The 19,516-nt window shown below is 49.1% G+C and overlaps 2 protein-coding genes across 2 annotated transcripts in view; one reads left to right on the top strand and one right to left on the bottom strand.

The window, feature by feature from the left end:
• Tmem121b (transmembrane protein 121B) overlaps window positions 1-4,497 on the top strand; it is a 19,347-nt gene extending 14,850 nt beyond the window's left edge. The window contains exon 2 of the mRNA XM_048787567.1: window positions 1,267-4,497. Coding sequence (XP_048643524.1) covers window positions 1,267-1,905 — 639 coding nt within the window. The 3' untranslated portion in view covers window positions 1,906-4,497. The remainder of the gene's footprint in view (window positions 1-1,266) is intronic.
• A 74-nt stretch (window positions 4,498-4,571) lies between these two features.
• Window positions 4,572-19,516, bottom strand: part of Il17ra (interleukin 17 receptor A) — a 22,872-nt gene continuing 7,927 nt past the window's right edge. Inside the window, exons 2-11 of the mRNA XM_048787566.1 lie at window positions 16,364-16,388; window positions 15,486-15,632; window positions 14,529-14,711; window positions 11,949-11,996; window positions 11,676-11,839; window positions 10,744-10,827; window positions 10,142-10,226; window positions 9,101-9,202; window positions 6,943-6,984; window positions 4,572-6,158 (exon numbers count right to left, since the gene is read on the bottom strand). Coding sequence (XP_048643523.1) covers window positions 4,660-6,158; window positions 6,943-6,984; window positions 9,101-9,202; window positions 10,142-10,226; window positions 10,744-10,827; window positions 11,676-11,839; window positions 11,949-11,996; window positions 14,529-14,711; window positions 15,486-15,632; window positions 16,364-16,388 — 2,379 coding nt within the window. The 3' untranslated portion in view covers window positions 4,572-4,659. The remainder of the gene's footprint in view (window positions 6,159-6,942; window positions 6,985-9,100; window positions 9,203-10,141; window positions 10,227-10,743; window positions 10,828-11,675; window positions 11,840-11,948; window positions 11,997-14,528; window positions 14,712-15,485; window positions 15,633-16,363; window positions 16,389-19,516) is intronic.

Genomic DNA, 19,516 nt, shown 5'->3' with positions numbered 1-19,516 from the left:
GGGCTCAGTTCCAGGAGCCGGAATTCGGCCGCTTAGTGCTTGGTGTATGCTCTGATAGGAGCAGGGTCCAAGAAGCAGCCTCCGCAGGCTCCGCGGCCCTGGGCCAGGGCGGTTCCGGGACGGTTCCGGGAGCCGGAACTCGGCCGCCCCGCGCTCGGTGTTCGCTCCGATAAGATCAGGTTCTAAGAAGCACCCAGGCACTGAACCCTAGCAATCTGTCTCGGGTTTGAACTCTTGATCCTCCTGCCTCAGCCTCCCAAACTGCTGGGATTTCAGAGTGTGCCACCATGCCCAGCTCTGAGGACATTTATTGATAAGGCCTCAAAAAGCAGCTAGAACTCAAGGTTTGTGATCAAGATGTAGAGTTTGCTTCAGGGAACCATGCAGTGGCTTGGGTCACTTTGCTGTCAGGCAAGGCCCTGCTTTAGCAAAAGCAGAATCGCCATGGTATTCTGCACTCTGGACCTCTAATACATATCTACTGGGAGCTGAGGAAATGTCACAGGAAGCTTGGTTGGCATCTTGATCCAAGATGCTCACTGTCAGGATTACTAGAGAAGAAAGAGGGAGCCTCAGAGGCTGGTGGTTGGGAGGGGTTGATTCATTTTCTCCCTCTTCTGGTCCTTTGCTGCTGCTGCTGGACCGAGTATGGGGCACACGCTGGTACTTACTGCCTTGGTGGCCCTGCTGCTGCTGCTGCTAGGCAAAATCTGTCTGCAAGAAAGAATAGATCTACGGTAACATATGACTCAAAATAACTAGTGGGAATTCTTGGCAGAGTTAACAACTTTTTATTGAATCTCTTTCATGCACGCACAGGCCCAGGCACATATGCCTTGTGATGTTGGCTTCTTGTCCTATCAGAGTCCTCTCCGTGCTGAAGCTGGGAAGACATGAAGGTCTGATGCCCAGAGTGGACAGCACTCGAGGCCAGGATCGGAGGCATCCCTGTGTGTTCTTCAGCTCCCGTCTACCCCAAGAAGGCGCTTGAGGAAAACTGCCTTCAAACTGGAGCCTGAATCTCTCCTCAAATGCTGTCTTGAACCTCAGACCTTCAGGTACACAGCAGCACACGTTCCCTGTCCCCAAAGGGCCTGCCTAGATCTCCACTGCCTTCCCTCCCCGCCCCACACCGCACCTCACTCTGCTCCCCCCTGCCCAGTGCTTCCTGAGCTCAGGGCTTTAGCCCCAGGGTCCAGGCAGGCAGCCCTGAGGAATGCTGGGCCACAGCCCTCCCACTGACAGGTGGCCAGTCAGTGAGCTCAGGATTCCAGACTCTTCCCCCNGGGCGCGCCCCCAGGTTCTGCGGGACCCCTGCTCCTGCAGCCCCAGCAACACCGCGCTGCTGGCTGCTTCTTGGGCACGTGTCTAGATCTGCTCGACAGCTTTACCCTGGTGGAGCTGATGTTGGAAGGGCGGGTGCCGCTGCCCGCGCACCTGCGATACCTGCTTATCTCTGTCTACTTCCTCACCCTTGCCTCGCCGGTGCTCTGGCTCTACGAGCTCAACTCCACAGCGGTGGCAGCGTCGTCCTGGGGCCAGGCCTCAGGCCCTGGCAGCTGCAGCCGCCTTCTGCGCCTACTAGGTGGCTGCCTGGTGGACGTGCCCTTGCTAGCGCTGCGGTGCCTCCTAGTGGTGAGCTACCAGCAGCCCCTCTCCATCTTTATGCTCAAGAACCTCTTCTTCCTTGGCTGCCGAGGCCTGGAGGCCCTAGAGGGTTGTTGGGACCGGGGGAGTCGGACCTCCCCTAGTCGGGCCAGAGGCAGTTATGGTGCTCCACCTTCTGCCCCACCGCCCCCGCCGCCACCACCTCAGGGAGGTTCCCAGCTGGGCCACTGCATCTCTGAGAACGAGGGGGGTCCCCATGGTTATGTCAACACACTGGCTGTCGCTTCCCAGAATTGAGGGAGTGAATGAGAGGGAGCCTTGCTTTGAGGTTGAGGCCCCAGGCCCTATGGCCTCAGACCTGTTCCTGGGATTTGGTTAGGCTTTGTTGGGAAGAGGTGACTTTTACTAGGGTTGAGGGCCAGCACATCCTTTTGCACACTTTAGGTAAAGACAACTCAGAGGGAGCAGTAACCGTGGGGGAGGTGGGTCCACTTACCCTTTGCTCCTTTTTCCATATCCTACCCCAGTACTGACCTCCACGGACTGGATGACTATGCTTCCTGCTTTCCCTGCCTCACCCAAATTCCCATCCATTGTGGGAGAGAATGGAGGAAAGGGGGTTATCCAGGCAGGGGGGCTGCACCTTGGGCCTTCACCAGCATCTTTTAGGCTGTGGTTTGAGGCCATTGACCCCAAATCCACTCTTCTCCTTGTGTATCTATTCCAGAAAGTAGATGAAGAGAGAGGTGGGGGGCGGAGGAGGCATTGTTTCCTTGTGTCTACCCTGTGATCCTTGCAACCACAAGGGGGGGGTTGGGGAAAATTTTGCTGCCCACCCTCCACTACCACCAATCTCCTCTTTCCTGCCTGAATTTTTGACCACGAATCCCCAGGAGAGTGGGCCTTGGAGTTACACAGTTGCTTTCCTCAAGGGAGAAGCTCTCCCAGGTCTTCCTCAATCCCACTCCTCCCTTCTTAGCTTGGGAGGAGGGATCCATATTCTAAGGACCAAACAGCACCCATTCTTGGGTGAGTGAGCATTTCTACCTCTGTGCTTTCCACTTTGTTGCATCATGCACTGATGCTGCTTGCAAAAAATAAAGAAAATATAAAAGTTGTGTTCAGTGTGGCCCCAGGTCCCATTGGGGTTTGGTGCCAGTGATTACAGGGTCTGTGGAGTATCAGCCATTGGCTTGCCCATCTTTTTTCCTCATCTGCATCCAGAATGCTTATCCTTCCTGTACTGGTGCTGGCTGGGTTAGAACTGGGCTCAGAGAAGCAGCTTTAGTGTCTGGATTGATGTGAAGTTGGACTTCCCATGGACCCAGGGGAGTAGGATTCCCAGTCCCCATCTGTTTCTCCTCCAGGGAACTAGTATAGATCAGGAAAGCGGCAGTGACCTTTCTGCCTCTGCTCTGCTTATAGAACTCACTAGGAACAAGGCAGGCTGCAGAACCCTCCCTGCCTGGCCAGCTTTCCCTCATGCTGTTCCTCTTACCGAGGTGATGACAAGAGACGAGCAGGGTTGCCCACTTACAAACTTGGGGTGGGACATCACTCTTGGAATCCTTGAGGCAGGATAAGTATTTTTAGGGGTGGTAAGTGTGCAGGAAGACAGTAGGGACCAAGGCCAGGAAATACTCACTTTCCCCCACCCACAATAGAATGGGATGGGGGCAAAATTTTAGGAATTTTGGGTTCCCCTTGTTTCTTCTGCTTTGGGAGTTCTATGTAGTGTAACAAACCCTGGGCCAGGATCCGGAAGACATAGATTCTTGTTCACTCACTATCTTTGAGTAATATATTATTTTTACTTTCTTGGCCTCAGTTACCTTCCTAGTGTAGCATTCTTTGTATTTAGGTCTCTTGAAAGCCCTGATTTTAGTGCTCTCTGTAAGGGTAGGTAGGAGAGGAGCCGGCCAGGATATACTTGTGGAACATTCCCTGCTTCTTCTCTGGATGTGTTTGCAGCCTCAGGCTGGAAGAGCAGGTGCTGTTGGCACCAGGGCTGGGGTGGGCTTTCAGGGTCTTTTCCTACTGCATTGTCTCTAGCCTTCTCTAGAGTCCTCAGCACAGGGAGGGGCCCAGAGTGCCAAGTCATGACAGTGCACTAATCCCACAGCCAGGACACCCAGCCAAAATAACCTCTTGTTTTGGTTCAGCTGGGATCCTTTGGAAACCAAGGGGATGCTTGGGGTTTCTTCCCTCCCAACTGCCTGGGGGCTTGTGGGCAGAAGCCATCCATGTGGACAGATCCGTGAGGGGCTAAAGCTTGACCAGAGTGCTCTGGAGCCTGCCTTGCTCTGCGCCCGCAAGGGTGGGAAAAGGTTTACAGTCAGCACCCTCTGGGCTCTCACCCTTCTTGCACTGCACTGGCTGGCTGGATTTGACAACAAATCTGTTCTGCCTTCTCCCCACCCCAAGACTGACTCCCCTTCTTTTCTTTTGATTGGACTCAAGGTTCTGGGGCCCAGGCGGGAATTGACAGCTGCTCCTGCTATTCCCATATCTTCTCTCCAGCTTTGCTGTTTTTCTGCTACCTAATCTCAGTGACTGTGAAAGGACATTATGTCTGAGCCATGGCTGGCCCTGGCTGGCCCCTGACCCACCTTTGTTCTACTCTTTTGATGGCCATCTCCCTGCTGAGTGACTGGGTATGAACTCTGAGTGCTGTTGGGTTTTGGCTGGGGGCGTGATAGGTTCCAGTGAGCTGCCACTTCCCTGGGTCTGTGGAGATGATGGCAATGGGGCCAATTCTGGCAGAGGCCCGGCCTGCTCAAGTCCTGCCTAAGGTCCCTTCTCCCCCTCTCACTCCCAGCATCCTCTTTTATACATTGAGCACAATTAATTTGTGCTTAGGAGGCAGGTCCCTTCCTTTTGGTGTTTTTTTTGGGGGGTGGGGTGGGGTGGGGTGGAGGGTACTGGGGATTGAACGTCGGGGGCACTTGACCACTGAGCCACNTCACACACACACATACATACATAAACACCCACATGCACACGCATACCCTCTCAAGGCTCGGGACATGAGAGGCCCTAGGAAGCGGCCTGCTATTCTGTAGCCAACTTCTCTGACTCCACACTGTCCCAGCCAGAGTTCTTTTGGAGATCTTGGAAGAAAAGCTGCTGCTGGAGGCTCCTCAGGTCCTGCAGAAGCTCAGGAGACAGCTGCTCAGCTGACTTCCCTAGGTCCTTTTCTTCCTCCTCCTCCTCCTCCATTTCCCCAAGCCCATCAGGGGGCTGTGGGGAGCTCCTGGAGATGTAGCCTTGGTCCGACTGCACGGACTGCCGCTGCTCTTCCTCACAGGGTATGGAGGGGTCCTTGAGGACCAGGGCAGCATCTTCCCATGCACCCTGGGCCTGGCTATTCAGACTCTGCTGCAGAAGTGAGAGCATCAAGCCCTCCAGCTGCTCCCTCACACCATCGGGGAGGTGGCCAGGTGAAGCCACTGGAGTGCTGCAGAGAGGCGAGTCCTCAGGGTCCACGGGGAGGAAGAGGATGTTCTTTCTCTGGAGGCCACGATCCTCCAGCAGGGGGCAGGCCTCGCCCTCCTCCACCAAGGTCAGCCGGCTGGCCACGCTGCTGTCAGCAAGAGGAACCAGCTCCACTGCACAAGCAGCAGGGACCTGCTCTCTGGGGAGTACCACAGTTTGGATGGCCTCCCCCGGGGGCTGCAATTGGGGTACCACCCTCGACATTCCCCTTCCTTCCTCACCCATGCATAAATCTACCATCAGGCAGCCCTCGGAGGCAGGTTCCCGCACCAGGGGCTTCTGCCTGACAATCCCGCTCCCTGGCGGCAGCAGTGGCTCCTCAAACACTTCTTCGTCCAGGGATGGGAGGTTCTGGTCATCAGTGGAGCAAAGGTTCTCACGTTCAAACCAGTCAGGGCACTGGGTCTGCCACTCCCAGAACTTATCCACGGCCTCCTTGAGCTGCCAGCCACTGGGGCTCTGCAGGTAATTTTCCCCTGTGAGCTCCTGGAGGCGGTGCATCCGGCCAGGTTCAAACATCTCCAGATCCTGGATCCGGAAGTAAACCTCCTCTAGCTTGTCCATAAGAGGGTACCTGGAGGTGATGTTGAAGAGGTCAGGGACATCGCTCTCACTGCTGATGCCAGTGAAGTAGCAGATGATGTAGGTGCCAAAGCAGGCTGGCTTCTTGAAGTCTGGCAGGATCATGTTCATGGACGCTGTGAAAAGGTCCCCAGTGGGCTTCCAACGGTCACACCGCAGCTGGACAGTGGCTTCCTCCCAGCCCAGCATGGCCTGCCACTTGGCCCGGGTACCTCGGGAGCACAGGATAATGATTTTGAAATTGTTCTCTACCATTTCCTGTTTCTGCCGGCCGACCCAGGTCATGACCCCCACCTCTGAGATGACTTGTTCTTCCAGGAGGTCAAGAGCCACTTCAGTGCCACAGGTGGTGATCAGGAACTGGGCAAACTTTAGAACCACATCCACGTAAAGAGGGTGGTCAGCTGAGTAGACAATCCAGACCTTCTTGGGCTTTAGCGGTGGGGGGGTCAGGTCAGTAGTGGGCAGGACACCTAAGGGAAACCAAGGAAAGCAAGACCACATGCTTAATCCCCATGCCCCAGGCCCAGGGTAGTGTCCCTCTTGGTCAGCCTGTAAAGGCCCTGGATCAAGCACAGAGTTTGTCTTTCTAGCTTAAGAAACACAACCCAGGTCTTTTAGAAGAAGCAAAATGTTGTCTTGCCTTGTTTGGGCTGCCTGAAAAAAATCAGTTTGGTGCCTTTCTTTCTCTCACATTCCTTTCTGGCCTTTAGCCTATACTTTAATCATTTTAATTGGAAAAAAAAAATGGTGCAAAGACTGGCTATGTGCATGCTCAAGGAAAGACCTTTCTTCACAAGATATGGTATACTTACTTTTCTTTCTTTGTCTGGGTGATTAAAAACATGGTGTCCCAGCCAGGCACAATGGCGCAAGCTTGTAACCCCATTGACTTGGGATGCTGAGCAGGAGGATCACAAGTTTGAGGCTAGCCTCAGGCCTTAAGCAACTTAGTGAGACTGTGTGTCAAAATAAAATATAAAAGAAATGGCCGGGGATGTAGCTCAATGGTAAAGTACTCCTGGTTCAATCCCCAATACCAAAAACATTGTGTCCTAAGCCTTGGTGTTTGGGGCACCCTGAGAGTCCTCTGTGTGAGGTGCCAGAGGGTGGGTACTAAATGTGAGGTCTTCTGAAGGGAGGGGCTCAGGGGCCAGACCACAAGAGGTGACCCATTCATTCATCCTGAGAACCCACTATCAACCTTTAAAAACAATAACACACACAAACCAGCCCCTCAGAGACCAGAATACTGACCAGTGTATTTGGTGTCATCTCCATATTTTTCATGATGAGACCCTGAAATAAAAAGAAGTACATTGGAGTGACTCTACTGAAGGGAAACAGGGACCAGCTCACAGGGTGTCTCACAGGAGCACTGCACCACCCCTGACAAAGGACAACTGATAAGATAGCAATCCTCCAGATAATGGTTATCAGAGGCTTCTGGGCTTTCGCAGAGACACCATGTTGGGGAGCTGCCCAGCCACAAGGCCTGGTTGGTTGCTAGTGTTACTAACACCTCTGAAACTCAGTTTCTTCCTGTGTAAAATGAGTCTGAAGTGGTGGTAGATGCGATCATGTTTTGTGAGAGGCCCTGTGCATTGTACACACTTAGTCAGCCGGGGTCCCTGGGATATTTGTGGTATTGACCCAGCGGGGCCTGTCACAGAGGCTAAGCTGCAGGGAAATTGGGGATCTGAGCCATGGTGAGGGACCAGGGAGGAACTTTCATGAACAAACTCTACTGGCAGGAAAGTTCTTCCCCAGAAGTGTCCTTGCAAGAGGCAGATAGCCTATGACATTTCTTTCCAGAGCTTGCACCCAGCCACTTACAACATTTCCTCCTGGTATTTTTGAGGTGAGGAAGGGGAACCAACATACTTAGGCAATTGTAACCCTTGGACATGTGATGAAAAAACTGCATGGAACAGACTCTTCTGTGACATTTGGGGTGAAGAGAGTTCATGGATGACCATGTAAGAGAGTTATTTTAATTAATTAATTCTTTCTTTCCTTTTTGTGCGAACTTAGGGTTTCACATACACTATACAAGCAGTGTTGTACCACCACCAAAGATTTGGAACCTTAATTTCAATCCTTACTCTTTGGTCCTTTTCTAATTTAAAAGGGCAATCTATTGACAGTGTGTAACTAGTGGGGTTTTCCTTTCCTTTACCTGGCAGCATGCAGCACTTCAGGAAATGGTCAGAAGTATTATGGCAGCTGGGGATGCTGCTCAGTGATACAGCACTTGACTAACATGCACAAGGCCCTGGGTTCCGTCCCTAGCAAAACACACACACACACACACACACACTCTACAATGGCAGAAATGAAACAAAACAAAAATATCTGCTAACATCATTATTTTACCTTTTCTTTTTGTTCCCTACAGCGCTAGGAATTAAATCCAGGGCCTCATATGAGATCGGCAAGTGCCCTGACACTGAGCAATACCCCCAGCACTTGACTGAACCCAGGAGCACTTGATTGAACCCAGGGGCACTCAACCACTCAGGTCTATCCCCAGACCTTTTTTTTTTTTAAAATTAAATTATTTATTCATTCTAATTTGTTATACATGATGGCAGAATGCAATTCATTTCATATTACACATACAGAGCGCAATTTTTCAAGTTACTGGTTGTACAAAAAGTATTTTCACACCATTCGTGTCTTCACACATGTACTTATGGTAATGCTATCTAAGTAATTCCACTATCTTTCCTACCCCCATGCTCCCCTCTCTTTCTCTCCCTCCCCTTTGCCCTATCTAAAGTTCCTCCATTCCTTCCATGCTCCCCCCACATCACCATTATGAGTCAGCATCTTCATATCAAAGAAAACATTAGGCCTTTGGTTTTTTGGGAATGGCTTACTTCACTTAGCATTATATTCTCTATATCCATCCATTTATCTGCAAATGCCATGATTTTATTCTCTTTTAAAGCTGAGTAATATTCCATTGTGTGCATATACAAAATTTCCCTACCCATTCATCTACTAAAGGGCATCTTGTTTGCTCCATCCCCAGACTTTTTTGAGATACCGTTTGTATTATTCACTTAATCTTTATAACAGTCTTACGGTGTCAGTATTATCTTTGTCATTTTACAACAGACAAATCTAAGGCTCAGAGAATTAAGACATCTTCCCAGGCAGTCAGTGGTCTATGAGCCCACATCAGCCTGATGCCATGTTCTAGATTTCTGGAAACTGGGATCACTGTTTAATGTAAGAGAGGCAATGTCTATACTTAGTTGAGATTACAGGGCTGAATTGAAGGGCGCCCTCTGAGCACAGCCTTATAGGGAAGGTCTAGCAGTGAGACTGGTTAAGAGAGGAGGAGAAGGAAAGACAGAGAAAAATGAGGAACAGTGGGAAGCCCTCTGCCTGTCCCAGAGCTCCTTACCTGTTATCCTCCACGTCATGCAGACAATCAACAGGATGATGGAGCCCACCAGCAGGATAGAGATGCCCGTGATGAAGCCATACACCCACAGGGGTATATACTCTGTGGTAAGCAGAACAGCGTGAGTGACAGCAAGGGTCCCAGCGCCATTCCCCAGTCCCTGGCTCTGTCCTCTCTGGCCTGCACCAGGACACACTGAGCCTCAGGTTCAGCCTTGACTGCCTGGCTGGGTACAAGGCTCAGTCAGGAACCCCTCTGACCCCTGGGGAATGTGGGAAGGGATCTGAGCTTACCTGCAATTTTGACTGCAATTAGAACAAAAGAAAAAAGAGAAAAGAGTGTTTTAATTATTAGCAGTAATTAAAAAACCCATCACTCATGTCCACGGAGGGTCTAACCCTAACCCTATACCCAATACTTTGGATATGGGTCAAAAATAATGCAGCCACCTACACGAAGCACCCTCAGTTGTTGGTCTAAGAAGAGGTGCCTCACCTCCCACCCAGAAGGCCAGGTCTCTTCCAGCCTGTGCCATGTCTGCTGTTGGCATGTGGCGATGGCTTTGTGGGATTTGGGGACCCATGGCTTCTGAAGGAGAAGTAGGCAACTGGCTCAGGTAGGAAGCTGGGGCTCTCCACCACCTTAGCATGTGATCTGGAACAAGCTATTTAACATCTCTGCCTCAGTTTCCTCATCTGTGAGCCTGGGGTGGGGAGTCTCAACTTCACCATACTGTGACTTGCAATTTGTAAGAAGTAAAGCACTTCCATTTTATTGGTGCCTAACTGTAACTGTGTGCTAGTAACAACCCCATCTTCCAGTCAAGGAAGTTAAGGACAAGGAAGCCACAAACTCTGCCCAAGGCCACACAGCTTATGAAGGGCTGTGGGGAGTGAAGCTCAGGAGAGTGTCCTCAAATTAAGTCACCCTCCCCACCTCTCCGCCACACCTAGGACCAGGTCAGGACTCAGCTCCAGGGGATGACCTTCACCCAACCTCACCCCAGACAGACACAACCCAGGGCAGAGGTGTCCCTCCTACCTGAAGTCTCTGGAACGTCTGGGCAGGGGATGGTCGTGGTGTGTCTAAGGCAGTCATTAAGGCAGCTGTTGAAGAAGGGCTGGACCTGGGAGAGAAGAGGAAGAACTGGAAGAGGGCCTCTGAGAGGTGGCAACATACACCCATCCCCATGCTTTCTCAACAGCACGGGCCATTTGCAAGTAATGGACCCTGGGTGGCTAGGCCAGATCTCCATGTGGCTGTTGAGCTGGGCATGTTGGCGCTTGTGTGTAGCCCCAGCTACTCAGGAGTCTGAGGCAGGAGGATCATCTGAGCCCAGGACTTTGAGTCCAGCCTAGGCAACGTTAAAACACTCTATCAAGAAACCCAAAGATCTTTCCAGGGGCTGCTGAACCAGATGTCCTATCTGTGCAATGGGTCAAAGGTCCCCTGCCCAGGTGGGGTTGGGAGAACAGGGCAGCTGAAAGGCAGGCTGGTGCCTTCCCTGCCAGGGCATTACAGACAGAACAGTGCTGGGGCCCGATGCAGCGCAGGCCCACAGCTGCCCTTGCTTATCTCGCCCCCTGGCAGGAAGGCCCACCTGTGCACACTCTCCCACACCTGTGTGCATCACGCCCACCCACCTGTACTCGGTGGCGACAGCACCAGTTAGAGCTGTGTAGCGGGAGAGTGAGGTTGGCTCGCTGGTGGAATTCCTCTTGTTTGGGCTGCAGAGAGGAGGACGGAAAAGGCCAGTTGGATACGAACTTGCTGCATCACATCCCCAAGAAGCTTGGGGACATCACCCTCATGGACCAAATGCACTTCTCAGGAAGGCCAGAGGGGGAAACGCTTTTCAGATTTCTATTCCAGAAAAATTGACCATTCTGCAGGGCGAGTGGTTTGCTGTCAACTGATAAACACAGTAGTAACTCGTATTTCCCCCCTGCGTGGCTGCTGGGGACTGTAGGACAGATCTGTGTTCACACCCAGAGGGGGACAGACCACACAGCACATCTTTTCTGCACTAACCTGGCTTCATCTTATTTCTTATCTGTAGGCCCCCTTTGTCTTAATCCCCACATTTCTTCTTCTTTTTTAATCTTCAATCCTTTTTGGAGTCAGGCTCAGTGGCTCACACCCAGCCACTGAGGTAGTCCCAGCAACACAGGAAGCAGGAGGTCTTCAAGTTCGGGGCCAGCCTCAACAACTTAGCAAGGACCTAAGCAACTTAGCAAGACCCTGTGTCAAAATCAAAAAGGGCTGGGGATGTGGTTCAGTGGTGAAATGCCTCTGGGTTTAATCCCCAGTGCGCGCGCGCGTGTGTGTGTGTACACACACACACATAAATCCTTTTTGGAATCAAGTAGAATAAAAACAGCAAAATAGAGAATAAGGGAAGAATGGGGGAAGGAAGAACAAAAAGGACAGGGGGTGGTGGGCAGGGCAGAATTGACTCTATTTCATCAGCTAAAAGATGGAAAGAAAGACCAACTCTACAGCTCGCTGGGTGCCCAGGCCACTCCTGACTCGGCAGTGTTGGGCTCTGGAGCTATGTCAGAGGGGTGACCATTACCGCAGGTATCTGCTGTATGTGCTCGAAGCAGCTGTGGTCCTCCATATGTGGAAAACTGTTGAGCAGGATCTGGTAATGGGAGGATTCGTTCCACAGCGTGAAGCTCACCCGCAGCTGGTGGGCCTCTAGGGTTTCCACGGTGATATTGGGGTCCCACAGGCTGCCTGTCAGGGGCGCAGATGTGGGCTGGGAGTGAGAAGGGGTGTGCACGCCCATGTATGTGCACGTGCATGTGTCTGCATTGGGTACAGTTCTCCCAGGCCAGCCAGTTACCTGAGCTCACACATGGCGTGGTTATCTTCATCCTGAAGTCCTCACAATCTGCCAACCCAGAAAGAGAAACAATTAAGCCTCTGCCTCAGGAAGTCTGTTCTTCCAGACTCTGGGCAACAGCAGCCAAAATCATGTTCCTTGGGAAGACTGTTCAAAGACGGTCCCTTTATAGCAAGCTCCAGGACTGGACTGCTGCCACTGGCCAAAGATCCAGTGTATTGAAAGTGACCTGTCCATCTCAGCCCTTCTCTCTCAGAGAACCTTCCTGATTCTAGTATATGCCTCCTGAGCTCACTTTGGGTAGCCACAGTCTTGCTCCTTCTAGTTCTTTCTCTCCCCACCCAGAGCTTCCTGGCCCACAGATGCCTCTGCCTTTTTATAGGCTGAGAAGTACTTTGGTCCCCACAGCAGTTTCTCAAGCTTTTGTGGACATCATCATCACTAGTTCCTCATTCAGCAGATCTGTGTGGGTGCTGAGAATCTGCATTTCTAACAAGTTCCCAGACAATCTGTTGATGCTGCTGGTCCATAGATCACACTGAGGATCACTGCCCAACAGTGATATTCTTTTTTTTAAACATTTATTTTTTAGTTGTAGGTAGACACAATACCTTTGTTTTATTTTTATGTGGTGCTGAACCCAGTGCCTCACGCATGCTAGGTGAGTGCTCTACCTCTGAGCCACAACCCCAGTCCCCAATAGTGATATTCTTGGTCCCTTATTATGGTTTAGATATGAGGTATCCCCTAAAAGTCATGTGTGAGACAATACAAGAAGATTAAGAGGTGAAATTATTGTGCTATGAGAGCCTTAACCCAATCAGTGAATCAATCCCCTCCTCCCCCATAAGGATTAACTGGATGGGAACCAAAATCAGGGTGTGGCTAGAGGAGTGGGGCACTGGGGATATACCTTTGTGGTTTATATTTTGTCATGAGGAGACCTCTCTCTGCTTCCTGGGTACCATGTGTCTAGCTACTTTCCTTTGTCGTACTCTTTGCCATGATGTCCTGCCTTACCTTGGGCCCTGAGGAATGCAGTCAGCCATCTATGGATGGAATCTCTTAAACTGTGAGCCCCCAAATAAACTTTTCCTCCTCTAAATTGTTTTTGTCAGGTCTTTTAGTCAGAGTGGCAAAAAAGCTGACTAAAGCATCCGTCTTCCCCAATCTCCTTGATTATAATCTTTTACTTTGGTTTAAAAAGACAGGTGGCAAGTTTGAACTACCTTAGAGGGACAGGATGAGTCAGTCTACTTTAGGAACAGGAGAGGGGGTGGGGAGGTTTACTCATTCAACAAAGACCTATTGAGACTTGCACTGTCCTGGGCATTGGGCACTAAACACACCATAGTGAGTAAAACAAAGTCCTGCCCTCTGGAGATAACACTGCAGTAGAAGAGCCCACTAAAAGCAAACCTAGAAAATGTAATAACACGTCAGAGAACAATGAATCTTACTGATTCATTGGTGTGTGTGTGTGTATAAGAAGAAGGTCATCACCATCCTTAAGTATTTCCTGGGCTTGGGGTAGAGTGCTGTGGGGTGTGCTTGCCTAGCATGCAAGGCCCTGGCTGAGATCCTCAGCATCAAAAACCAACAAGCATTTCCTAACCAGCTACATAAACAAGGAGATTTATTAGGTTCTGAACAGTACAGAAGTGTGGAAGACTCNTTGCCCTCACACTCCCGGCCTAGGTGATGCTCCACCTCAGCCTCCAGAGTAAACCCCATTCTAATGACCTGATGGAGGGGGCTGGGGGGGTCCTTTGCTTCTAAGTAGATCAAGGCACCAGGTCCTCGCCCTCCACATAGCAGCCAAGTTTGGGGTCCTCACTTAACATTGAGGGGGGCTCTGCCTTCGGTGCTTATGTCTTTGGCAGATCTAATTTGTTCTAAAGCAATCATCTGCAAATTTAAACCAGTAGTTTTTCAAACTAGCACCTATATCAGGTCATACAGAGGGTCCTTAAACACCAACTGCTGGGCCCCACCCTCAGAGATTTTTTTCCAGGAGGTCTGGGATGGGGCCAGAGAACACGCATTTCTAACAAGTTCCCAAGGGTTGCTGGTGGTCCAGGGAACAGCTTTGGGAGCGGCTGCTTTCAATTAACTACACAAGACCAACATTTTATCCTAGAGCTGTGAAAAGCAAAATCAGACCCAACTGTTAAGACTCACACCCACACCCCACCCATAGCAGGTCTTTGGCCTGGGGAGTTATTCCTCTTGGAGGCAGGCCCTGGATCAATTCAAGTTACAGACCCAGGAGGTAGAGCTGTGGAAGTGGTCTTCCAATTCAATTTCCTTAAGAATGAATAGCAAAGGGCCTGGGGTAGTTCAGTGGCAGAGCATTTTGCAGGAGGCCTGAGTTTAATTCCCAGCATACTGGGGTGGGGGATAGGGAACAGAGGAGGAGAATGAATAGGTAGGTAAAATGTGAGGAAAAAGCAAGGGTGGGAATATTAGGCTGTGCCCCCTGCCCCCCACCTATGGCTCACAGCAGACACTACGTTCTCTGGGAGCAGCCATCTTGAATTCCTCAGACCCTCCAGCACCTTCTTATTACTCTAAGTTAGGGTCCAATACGGGGACAAGTCACACTGGTGTCATCAGAAGAACACAATCCGATCAGGAGCTGTCTTCTTACCCGCTTGCGGTGATGGTTCAGTTGGGACAGAAACTCAAGCTCAACACACAAACGTTCATTGGTGTTCAGCTGCAGGACAGACAGCTCTACACCCTCAAGGAACAGGATGCTGGCTAAAGGTCAGAGGGAGGAGAGGAGACAAACAGATGCAGCTGCATAAACCACTGGGTGTGCCACTTCCCTATCTGCTAGGCTTGCTCACTCCTAAAGGAAAACCTGCCCATCTCGCCTAACCCCCCACTTCCTGTTCCTTTCAGCTCACTCTCTGCCTCAGCCTACCGCCTTTCAGACAGCTGCCACCCAGCTAGGTGAGGACAAGTGGCACTTTACACCAGACCAGCAGCAGAGGCTGTGCAAACTTTTGTCTCACAGCAGCCATCTCCACAATTCTTTCAGAGAAGGAGCAGCGAGCCTGTGGGCTGGGGACTCAGAGGGAACCAACCCCAGACCTGTTCACCAGGGTTGGCTCTATTTAGCCCCCAGTCTTCCCAAATCTGTAATCAGACTCTAACTCTGAATAGGTTTAGGGGATGTTTTAATAAGTGTTGGCCCCTAAGTTAAGGGAAAAAGTGCTGGCAAATGTGCTACTATTTTTCCAGTAAACATTTGGAATTTTTCATAAAATTAACAACTTGCCCAGGGTAATAAAAATTTTAGGTCTTCCATGAAGGATAGTGTGATGACAGGATTTTGCTGTGGGCTCGCCTCTAAAACACTGAAAAGGTATTGGCAGAACGATTGATGGATCCTTCCAGCACTGAATTGCAGCCTTCAAGTCTGAGCACAGGACCAGAGCCTAATTCTGAGTCTGAATGGGAGGTGATGTCTAGCTGTGGATTCACTTGGAGGTGGTGGAACCCCAGGGCCTGGCTGACATGCCCACTCACCATCTGTCTGTAGTGTCCATTCAATGTGCACCACAGGGACCAGGTCTCCGTGCTGGGTTCTGGCAAGACGCAGCTGGATCTCAATGTGTTTTGGGGAGGAGGGAGTCAGGTTCCGAGGGTGGATCCAGCTGTCATCCAGGCAAGTACCTGGTAGCCAGGGAGAAGCAACAATCAGAGATGGCACCTTTCCTATCCCCAAGAGGCCCAGAGAGCTAGTTCCTGAAAGGTTTGGGGCCTGCAACCTTCCAGCTTGCAACCCTCCAGTTGTGACCCTCCTGGGGTCCTCAGCCCCACTGTCCGATTGCTCTTTTCTAAGGCTGGTCTGGGGTAACCACAAAGCTCTGAGTCTAAAGGGCAATTTAGGGAGATGAGTTTTGAGTAGAAGCAGGGGTTGGAAATGGATCATGGGCAGCGGTAAGAGCTGATTTTTACATGTCGGGGTCCCTAATCAGCACAGACACAAGAAGTATGTGCCTCACCCTTGAATGAAACCAAGCCAAGCAGCTGGGGATGTGGCTCAGTGGTAGAGGGCTTGACCAGCTTATGTGAGGCCCTTGGTTCCATGCCCAGCACCAAAAAACAAAACAACCAACACCACAGATGTCTCACTTTACAGTAAGAGCCGTGGCAGATCAAATTGTCTTAAAGGTACACTAGGGCAGCACTTGAGAGAATACTTTCAAAATCTAAATGACACTACCCGACTTCTACATGTAAATGTTCTCCATACGAAGCACAGGTGCCCACACCTGGGACACGTTTGGGATTACTACAGCCTGAACTTGTAGAGGGGCTGCAGATATGCTGCCAGAAATCAGCACAAGCCAATCACAGTATTAACAAAGCAACAAGAAGAATAAAAAAAAAAGAGGACTTACTGTTCTTGACTCTGCAGTCTAGCTCCTGTGGAAAGAAAGAAGGTAGTAATTATAGCTGAGAAAGAACTTAACCCATGCACTGCTGGACTCCAGACACCTTCCCAAGCTCATTTGTGGGGATAAAACTTACACAGCTCTCCCTTTCCACATTTGGGGATCTCTCTGGGAGGTCTTTCCCCACCCTTCTTTCATCCTGACCAACCAAGGGGAAGGGGCATGATAGATGGCAAAATGGAAGTGGAGATTTTATAAGTAACTGTTAGAAGCTGGGAACTTCACAACTTTAAAAGACACTGAGAGGGGCTGGGGTTGTGGTTCAGTGGTAGAGCGCTTGCCTAGCATGCACAAGGCACCAGGTTCAATCCTCAGCACCACACAAATGTAAAATAAAGATATTGTATCCACCTAAAGCTTAAGAGTAAATATTAAAAAAAAAAAAAAAAAGACACTGAGAGGTTTGTCTTGGGGCACCCTCGTGAAAAGGTCTCCAAATCTCTTGAGGCTTCCAACCTTTGGTCTGGATAACCAAAGGTTAAAAGGTGGGAGGGATGAGAGCCAAATCATGAGTCCTGAAGCAGATCAGTTATGGGAAATCCACCTAAGTCCCTATACACTTTCTAGAAATGTCGGGGGCTTGGGATCCAACTTAGGGCCTGAAGGAGAGCTCAGAATATAAAACCATTCTTCTGAGGGGTGACTTCTACGTGTTCAGTTTTGGCAGTGCAGAAGGGAAGACCCTGGAACTCAGGCTCAGGTACTTTGAGTTCTTCTAGCTGCTCACATGGACCAAACTCATTCTGGGCTGAAGCAGATCAAAAGCACACATTTAAAACCAACAAAGTAGTTTGGTATGTGTGCAAGATTTGCTATAATGGATCAAACTTTGTACTCCTAGAATAAATTATACCAGATTATGGTGTATTATTCCTTGTTATTTGGGTTGGCACTTGCTTCTCTTAAGAAGGAGCAGAGAGCAGGGCTGAGGCCTGGGAGGGAGCAGATGAGCCCCTGGGGCTCATACATGAAGTGGACATAGGGATCAGTCTGGACACATTCCAGATTGACTCTGTTGTGCTCTTCTTTAGGACACCAGTGCACATGCTCTTGGGGTCTAGACCCTGCACTCTGTGCAGCTTCTAGTATTAATTCCCAGCTGCTGGTCCTGGACTTGCATCACAGCCTTTGAAGTGCTCCTCAAATTCAGCAGAGGCCAGCATGCGTCCTCTGCTCTCCCTCTGACAAATGCCTGCTTTTTTCTGAATGGTAAGATTAACTCCCAGGACCCTGTCCTTTGTCCTCCCACTTGAAACTCCTAGGATGGAGGCTTGGAGGATAAGAAACTGGTTCAATCATCTTCATATGGGGAGCTCCTCTAGAAAAGGCAGATGGATACTCCATTTGGAATTAATTCCATTTTATCCACTGGCAGCTTCTTAAAAACCATGGCAAAATGATGCCCATGATGACCAAGAGGAAGTGGGAAGGTCTGAAAACAGCTGACTGACAATGGTGCTGGTGGGTATCCTCCTCTAGTCCTGAGAATGACGAAAATAGCTTGGTATGTCACCATACTGAGCTACTGTTTGGTCTTGCTTTTCGATAGTTATTGCTATGTATAAGTATTTCCCTTCTTTTTTTAAATTTTGTTTATTTATTTTTATGTGGTGCTGAGGATCGAACCCAAGGCCTCATATGTGCTAGATGAGCACTCTACCACTGAGCCACAATCTCAGCCCCAGTATTTCCCTTCTATTACTATTATGCCTGTAGCTTTTCTTAAGAGCATCCCTGAATCTTTTCCCCCCTTTGGTGTGGGGATTGAACCCAGGGCCTTGTGCATGCGAGGCAAGCATGCTACCAACTGAGCTTCATCCTCAGCTAGCATCCCAAAAGCTTACCAAATACTCTCCAGCATTTATGAACATAGCTTCATACATTTTCTCCTTCAAATTACTGATATAATGGATTATACTGATGATTTGCTATAATGGATCAAACTTTGTACTCCTAGAATAAATTATACCAGATTATGGTATATTATTCTGTTATTCTGCTATATTAAATTTGCTAATACATTATTTAGAATTGCCTCTAACTATATTCATAAGTGAAACTGGCCCATAGCTTTCTTCTTCTGTATAAGATTTATCAAGTTTGAGAATTAAGCTTACACTAGTTTTTTAAAAAAGGGTAACTTTTCCTTTTTTTTCCTGTGGTACAGAATGTTCATTAATGAAGAATGGCTGAATAAAGAAAGATCTAGTTTAAATCTAAATATCCATTGAAATGGAACTGTTTGAATAGATTGCTATCTCCTAGGGAATACTGTGCAAATATTAAGGAGAATTAGTTACACAGATATCTATAACCGAGAGAGATAGCTGTGTTGTTGAGTGAGGAAAATATGTCGCAAAGAACTTTTTGTACTTTAATCCCATTTTCTATAGAAATAAATGATGAAAAAGCCTCCTAATATATTTACATATGGTTGAGCATGATTATATGAACATAGAAAAACATGGAAAAATCTATATCAGCTGTTAACACACTGGTTATTGAGGGTAAAAGGGATAAAGAGAAAGAGAAGAAATTTGAAACTTAATTTTGCTGGATACAGTATTCTTGGTTGCACAATGGAGTATTACGCAGCACTAAAAAATGACAAAATCATGGATTTTGCAGGGAAATGGATGGCATTAGAGCAGATTATGCTAAGTGAAGCTAGCCAATCCTTAAAAAACAAATGCCAAATGTCTTCTTTGATATAAAGAGAGCAACTAAGATCAGAACAGGGAAGAAGAGCATGAGGAAAAGATTAACATTAAACAGAGACGAGTGGGGGGAGAGAAAGGGAGAGAGAAGGGAAACTATGGAAATGGAAGGAGACCCTCATTGTTACACAAAATTACATATAAGAGTTTGTGAGGGGAAAGGGAAAAAAAAAAAAACAAGGGAGAGAATTAAACAACAGCAGATGGGGTAGAGAGGGAAGATGAGAGGGAAGGGGAGGGGGGATAGTAGAGGATAGGAAAGGCAGCAGAATACAACAGTCACTAAAATGGTATTATGTAAAAATGTGGATGTGTAACTGATGTGATTCTGCAACTTGTATTTGGGGTAAAAAATGGGAGTTCATAACCCACTTGAATCAAA

This window comes from Marmota marmota, unplaced genomic scaffold (assembly GCF_001458135.2).
Source record: "Marmota marmota marmota unplaced genomic scaffold, marMar, whole genome shotgun sequence".
NCBI lineage: Eukaryota > Metazoa > Chordata > Mammalia > Rodentia > Sciuridae > Marmota > Marmota marmota.
The sequence above is the reverse complement of the archived record's forward strand: the minus strand, read 5'-3'. Positions and strand labels throughout refer to the sequence as shown.